The 7,999-nt window shown below is 43.5% G+C and overlaps 1 protein-coding gene across 1 annotated transcript; it reads right to left on the reverse strand.

Annotated features, from left to right (window-relative positions):
• Positions 1-258: 258 nt before the first annotated feature.
• On the reverse strand, positions 259-4,374 carry LOC112349025. Its single transcript, XM_024682598.1, has 3 exons — positions 4,341-4,374; positions 4,128-4,247; positions 259-1,019 (listed from the first exon to the last, which is right to left on the reverse strand). The coding sequence occupies exons 1-3, from the start codon at positions 4,372-4,374 to the stop codon at positions 259-261; spliced, it is 915 nt and encodes a 304-aa protein (XP_024538366.1).
• Positions 4,375-7,999: the final 3,625 nt, after the last annotated feature.

Here is a 7,999-nt window from a genome sequence, read left to right on the forward strand (position 1 = left end):
AATGGGAGCAAGAGTTGGGGGTGGTCATAGTTATAAACACAAACATGGAACACAAACACAAGCCTTAGATTTCAAGAACATGAGCCTTAGATTTCAGGAACCCGACCACAGAACATGATCATGACTCATGATGGCTCACAAATATTCTAGTGAATATTTTAAGAATATTTCTATTTTTTATTTTAGGAATATGCTAATTTTTATTATACTCAAATAGCCTACAAATCATCATTATCTTCAACCTCACAATCTTCAACATCATAACCATCTTCCTCTAGTACAAAGTACTAGACACAATTCCTCATCTAGAAGACGAGCTCTTGACTCAAGCTCATCTTCCAGATGAGGAATTATCTCTAGTACTTTGTAGCTCACAAACTTGTTGTAGTCATGGTCATTTTTGCAAGTTAACAACCTACTATTGCAAGCCACAAAAACTAGATCTGTTGTTCTGTCCATAGTAAGTCTGTTCCTCTTCTTTGAAAACACATGCTTGAAAGTGCTGAACAATCTCTCCACCAAGGATGACAAGCATGCCTGACTTAGAACTTGAATGGCCAACTTTTGAAGAGCTGGAATTTCATAACCATAGTCCTCCCACCAACATACCACTCCCTTCTTAGTGCGATCAGCTTTAGCATCAATCGAGTTGAAAATGCCTCCTATCCTCCTATAAATTAAAAGCTCATCCCATATCACGTCCCTTTCACTGGATGTAAACATGGCCAATGGATAAGCATTCCAATCCTTCATGACTTCTCTATTAGCATGTTTTTCATGCTTTTGAAACTCGGGGTCTAGCATATATGCCACCGAGTGCATGAGCGAGTGATACTCATGCCACCAGTTAGACATAATCTGATAAAGTTCCATGTACCTGCTATAATCTGACTGTCCTTCCTCTAAATTTGCATCCAATCTATTCATACACTTATATATTTTTTCAATTGCAGGTATATCACTGTCCACAAGACGAAGTAGCAACATAACATCCTTGGACACCTCTAACATGTCCTTAACTTGTTCCCAAAAATGGTCATCAAAAATGGTTTCATAACTATCTCTGCCTACTCTTGTCTTCAACTCAAGCTTTGCTTTGTATGCAAGGCATATGAACATCTATTGTACAGCTTCCCGAAGGTCCACCATCTTCTCTATCATAATAAAGTTGTAGCCAAACCTCATATCACAATAGCATAGCATTTGCTTGTGAGTAAACTTTGCTAGGAGTGCCACCATATGAGAGTGGTTTTTGACAAAGCTCACCAAAACCTTTCCTCACTCCAGAAGCATTACCATCCATGGAAGTTTATTGAAGTCTTTTAACACATTGTTTAAAAAATGGGCAAAACATGTTGCCCATTGAATCTTTGGGTACCTTTATTTCAGAATTGCTACTGTTGCTTTGTTCGCATTTTCCCCATTTGTTACTACCATGAAAACATTCTTTGCACCCACAATGCTAATGCCTTCTTCCCAACAACACAAAGTATTCTCAATTATTTTTCCTATTAAGGAAATATCAATAGCCTTCAAAAAAGCTACCTGTCCTTGATTATATGCCACAAGCCTTATGATATGCCGATTCCTCCTATCTGTCCACCCATCTATGCATATGGTTACACCCCTCTGTTCCCACTACTTCTTCATGGATGCCATCTCAGCATCAATGAATCCCTTCTCTTTCAACAAAAGCTTCTCCTGAAGATCATCATATTTTGGTGGTGCATAAAGCACACTATGTCTAGGAACTTCCTGTAAGCGACTAAATTTTCCATTCTACTTTAGTCACTTAACCACACCTCTGACCACTTGGAGGAGTTTCATTCACAACCTCCATAAGTCCAATCCAGGACTTGGGACTTGCTAACCCCAAGAATGGCATCCATGCCACTCAACATTTGCACTTGGTCCAAGTGCTCCACGTGTCCAATCCCATGACCGACACTCAAAGGTACCACCGACATAACAGCCCGTTACGCTAAAGCCATGCCCAATCACCTTTGCCACACTGGTGGTCCAATACCACTTGCATCACCGTCTTGGCTCTCCAAGACTAGGCAAACCATCCGTGAGTGGTCATCTCAGATCCACTCCTTAGCATCCTTAGGATGCCCACCGACAAGGGGAATAGCCTTCCCCAATATCCCTCTGTCAGTCCCCACTAAGCCCTTTTCTGCCCCTGGCCGTGTTTGCCAACACTGCCACTGGATCGAGACTCATAGGCCCGACCACTAAGTCCCACGGTCCTCTGGGACTTCCTCACCACACGACTGTGTCCTTGGTCACTGCCCCAGAGGACTGCTCCTCTTCCTTTCCACAGTCTGGGCCTTTGGGACAACATTTCGGAATACCGTGGCCTTACGCGAGCCACCTGGGTACTCTCCTCGCCTTCTGCCCTTGGGTGCTCTAGCCATGGGCTTAGAGCGGGTTCTGTTGAGCCACACCAGGTATCCAAGTAGGTAGTGCCACCCACACTTGGACTGGGAGCATCGGCCAGTCGATCTCCCGGGGGAACTAAAGCCAGCTCTTGAACACTTCACCAAGCTACCCCATGTTTCGGTCCGTGTTCACTCTAGTCTTGGACTTCCCAGTGGGCAGCTCATCACCCAACACTGGGTCCGGCCTTCCTGGGCCAAACTGGCCTTTCCTGGCCAAACTGGCTCCACTGCAGTCCTCCCCCTACTATACTTTTGGAGCTCACCAAACCCCCCAGGGTCTGGGAGACGAACGCTTTGGGCTTTCACCCTCTCAGGCTCCGGACTCGGACTCGGACTCGGACTCGGACTCGGATTCGGACTCGGACTCGGGCTCGGGCTCAGTCTCGGCCTCGGCCTCGGTCTTGGTCTCGGTCCCGATCTCGGTCTCGGTCTCGGTCTCGGTCTCGGTCTCGGTCCCGGTCTCGGTCCCGGTCTCGGTCTCGACTTCGGACTCCATCTCGGACTCCATCTTGGGTCCATCTCGGGTCCATCTCAGACTCCATCTCGGACTCCATCTCGGGTCCATCTCGGACTCCATCTTGGGTCCATCTCGGGTCCATCTCGGGTCCATCTCGGACTCCATCTCGGACTCCATCTCGGGTCCATCTCGGACTCCATCTCGGACTCCATTTCGGGTCCATCTCGGGTCCACCTCGGACTCCATCTCGGACTCCATCTCGGACTCCATCTCGGGTCCATCTCGGACTCCACTTCGGACTCCATCTCGGACTCCATCTCGGGTCCACCTCGGACTCCACTTCGGACTCCAACTCGGGTCCATCTCGGGTCCACCTCGGACTCCACTATCAGCTCCATCTCGGACTCCATCTCGGGTCCATCTCGGACTCCACTTCGGACTCCAACTCGGGTCCATCTCGGACTCCACTTCGGACTCCAACTCGGGTCCATCTCGGACTCCACTTCGGACTCCAACTCGGGTCCATCTCGGACTCCACTTCGGACTCCAACTCGAGTCCATCTCGGACACTCCCACGTGTCATGTGTTGGTCCTTTTGGGTCCCTTTTTGGAGCCTCGCCTTTTGCTCGCTTCGTGCTCGTTCCTCGAGCACTTCGTTGGGAGTTCCACTCCCGCTCTTGACTTTTCAAGTCGGAGCTTTTGGTCCAAACGTGTTACGCTCGTTTGGCTCTCGCTTCGGCCACTACCACGTGGCGCCCTTTCCGGCTCTACTTTGGGGCCTAGGGATTTTGTGTCTCACACTTCCTAGATCATATTGAGGAAGTAAGAGGATTGAGCTTTCACAAATGAAATGTGTTCATTCCAGAAAAACCTTCCAATCGCTGTATCAACTCAACTCTTCCACTTTGGATCCATCAAATCTACAATATAGACTTGGCTCTACTTGCTAAACAATGAGGAAAAGTAGCCACTTCCAGTTGCCTAGGATGATACCACTGCCACTAAAAAGTTCTATATTTAGCTATTTCTTCCCCCTTGTGCCTTTCTCAAAGTCAATAACCTTTTGCATATTAATTAACTCTACCTTCTTATTACCTGGGATAAGGGGGCAACTCACAATATCCCTGCTGCCTAGGCCTTCTCCCAATATATGAGCTCACACACAATCAACACCATTGAGCTTGTTCACTATTGTGCAATATTTGCATAATCCTCTCAAGCACACTTACCTCGTCCCACCACCGTGAAGAAGGATGCTTTCACCTGCAGTATGCTGGATTCAGAATCAATGGCTGCGGCACTACCAGAATCGGCAGTGGTAGCAGCAGCTGTGGCGCTACTAGAATCGGCTGTGGCAATAGCAGTGAATAAGATCGAGAGTTTGGAGGAAATACAAGAGATTGTTGCATGCACCCTAAGAGTTTAAATCGTGTTACAAACACAGGCTGTGATCTTGGCAACCACGGCTGGGATCATGGCCCGTGTTCGCAACAATATACTCTATTCATGAACACGACTGTGGGAATATGAACCATGGCTGTGTTCATGAAACACAGTGAACACAACCGGGATCCTTGCTGTGTTTGTAACTATGGGAGTGGTAAATCAAAATCAGAATTGGATTTATTGTGTAGTTGAAATTTTGAGTTAATATCGAATAAAGCAATATCAAAATAGTTTATATCATTTATAGCATATCCTCAGAAATATCAATTTTGAATTGATCCCATAATAGATTTGGATCTTTTGGTGAACAATACAAATAAATAAAAACAAATAACTACCTTAATTGAGATGGCATTTTAAAGTAGAAATTTCTTATATGCAATATTGCCATTCTAAATCATTGTAAGGAACCAACTCCCCGAGGTGTTGTAGGCTAAAGGATCCCCAAAAGAGTTCATCGGATAAGACCGAGGCTGAGATTGAGTCCAAGACTGACTTTGAGACCAAGTTCAAGACCAAGTTCGAGATTGAGTTCGAGACTGACTCCGGGACCGAGTTCAAGACCGAGTTCAAGACCGAGTTCGAGATCGAGTCGAAGATAAAGTCTAAAGTCAGATCCAAGACAGAGTCCGAGATTAAGTCTGAGATAGGGTTTGAGATCGAGTCCGAGACAAAGTCCAAGGTCGAGTCCGAGATCAAGTCCAAGACCGAATCCAAGATTGAGTCCGAGATCAAGTCCAAATACTAATACAGATTGTGGGGTGAAAGCCCAAAGTGTGTGTCTCCTAGGGGGGGGGGGGGGGGGGGTTGGGGGGGTTCTTATGGGGCCCCCCAAGGAAGTGCCCAAAAGCAACTCCCACTCCTAAAAGGGAAATTGATTGCAATGCTCTTGCCTCATATGGAATGATCCCCCACTTGAATACCTTGTGGCTCATTGATCCTCACCCTTCCTAGGGGCTTGGGCCTTCTCTTCGGGATGAAAGTGGGGGAGTAGAGGCACCCGTACCAGGTTGATATACCACGGTGTTACCCCCTAGTGTCCCAAAGTAAGTGTTGCACCCAAAATTTAGGATTTAAAAGGTCTTATGATCAAATCTTATTGTATTAAAGGATGTTAGGAACTTGGGGGCTTGGTATGCTTAGTTGCTTGTGCTTGTGAGGAGTGTAGCCAAACCTTAAGTTCAATTTAACCTGGGGAGGGGGATTATGAGAGAATTTAGGAATTTATAGATGGATGCCTAACACTCTATTTCTCATGCAATGAGTTGCTGAAACAAAGTAAGACCAAGTAAGAGTTGGTACAATAAGTGAGAACTTTGCAAAGGAACTTAATTAAAGCCAAGACCATAGTGGTCAGATAAACAAGGTAAGCTAGTAAATTAAAAAGTAAAAATTTGTGGCTTACAATCATCTATTAAAAGTTATTAAGACATTCAGATTCAATCAAGAGAATGTTTTTCAATTGTGAAGTTAATCAAACAACAAACATAGTTAAGTTCAGCAAACCTCTTGAAATGGTATGAAATTTGCCAACCACCCAGCATTTGTTGGGCAATTGTTAGTCTACTACTATAAGGAGTGATCGTTGAACTTTGTGGGCCACTGAATCTGGCCAATAGTTGTCATCAGATGCAGGGTAACTTGATAAATATTAAAAAAAAATTCTATGGATCCTTCTAAAATATTTTTGTGAGGTTTGGGCTGGCCAGTGAGGCCATGGCATGGCCCACAGGCTGGGGGAGGAGGGGTGAGTGATACCTATTTGTTTGTGTGGCCCAAGAGGGATAAAACTCTCCTTCTACTACAGCTTCTCTTAGATGCAAAGTTTCCAGGGGAAGTGAGAGAGGAGGTGACCGTTGACCGGCATCACCCAGCACCAGAGATGGAGGCCCAAGAGCTTGTGCCACTTGAGCATGGGGATGTTTGTGGTACACATATGACCAGGTATGTCCCGAGTATGATAGCTTAGACCATTGAAGAATGTGCACTAGATTAACACTACTTGGTGTTCTGAGCTGAAGCAATTTGCAGGTCTTATGGCTCTTCTTTACCTAGGCTTTGGGTGACTTAGCTTGACATCTAGAACTTCAGCGGGTCACAACAGCACAAATGCATGTGCCTATGCTAGGTATGCAAAGCTTGGATGTTGGGTAGTAAAGAAAGGGATTGTGCCAACTCTCCCCTAGATGCCCTAGTAGAAGTGCATTTCTTCTAATGTCTCTCTGGCCCAGATGATCTCGCACAATAGCAGCTTTATGTATATGCTATGTCTAAGGTCTTATCCATCCCCTTTGTGCTTAGGAAATCGATTGATCTAGTGTACTGTTGGCACTCTGATTGTCATGCCCAATGCCAAGAGGATTATGTTGGGAAGTACATTGAAGAATTGCTTGAGTTTCTCTGCTGGCAACAGAGGAGGGGAATTCATGGCTCACTTGCTCCTCAATATAGCAAATCCACATGGTCATTAGGATGGTAAGTTTTTACTTTCTTTACTAGGTGAATTCAAGGGTGTAGAAATTGGGACACTGAGGTGCTGGCCAAAGTTTAACAGTAGTTAATTATGCTGCCCATGATGATGGGAAGTGTGGTATCAAAAGGTCTTGGGCTATCTGGCATTAAGCTTTCCCTGGCCCAGATCAAAATCCAAAACTAATATAGATCTACATTTTGTTTAATGATTTTCCTCAAGAGAGTTTGGCTCACTGGGGATAAGTCCATTGTCACACTCAGATGGTTGTCCTTCCAATCCTTCATGCAAAAGTATCTAGCAACTCTTGAAAAGCTGTCCAAAGAAGTCTGTAATGAGAGAGGATGATATTGAGGATGGGTCTACTTAGTTGTTGATAAAGAGGTAAATATTTTATCTTGGGTATCATCCCAGATAGAGCAAAAAAAGAAAGTTTAGGTGAAATGGAGTTATGCCTAAGTTTAGGCATTCAAAGAAGAAAGACTCGATTTAGGCAATACTCATTATAGATAAACATAAAGCAGTTAAGAATGGTTATAAAATTATGTAATTTATAAATAGCATTTAGACGTGCTGGAAAAAAACCCCCACTTACTATTGTATGCATTTGCATTGAATTAACCATCTTTTCTCCCACTTATAACTGTTTATGCAAAGTAGAGTTGAAAGAGTGACATATGTTTATCTTTATTTATGCCTTTGAGGTTTAAGGATGAGTTCTTTTCTATTCTCTTCTTAATCTTCTTCTCTTCTCCTTCTTTTTTTTTTACGTTTTCGTCTCTATTTGTTTGTTACTATTTTGCAAGTAGAGGCGAAAACGTGAGTATAGGCGAAAAAAGCTTTACTTAGTTGTTTATTAAGAGCTGTCCTATATTAGTACTATAATATTTTGATACAAAATTAAGTATAAAGAGATATTCTTTCTTTCTAATATTTTTTATGGCTTAGAAATGTTAAGTTAATAAAGTACTTCAAACAGCCAGTTTAAAATGTTTTAAATTGTATTTTATTTTGAATTTTGAATTTCCACCAGTTTTTATTCTAATAGCTAATTCAATGATTTAGTACAGGTAATTACTGTTATATGGTTAGAGCTATATTTTATTTATAATTCTTATTTTTCATGTATCCTAAATTTCATAATCTTTTACCTGTATTTATCTCATTAGTATTTTACTTTATTTT

This window comes from Selaginella moellendorffii, unplaced genomic scaffold, assembly GCF_000143415.4.
Source record: "Selaginella moellendorffii unplaced genomic scaffold, v1.0 SELMOscaffold_35, whole genome shotgun sequence".
NCBI classification, from domain to species: domain Eukaryota; kingdom Viridiplantae; phylum Streptophyta; class Lycopodiopsida; order Selaginellales; family Selaginellaceae; genus Selaginella; species Selaginella moellendorffii.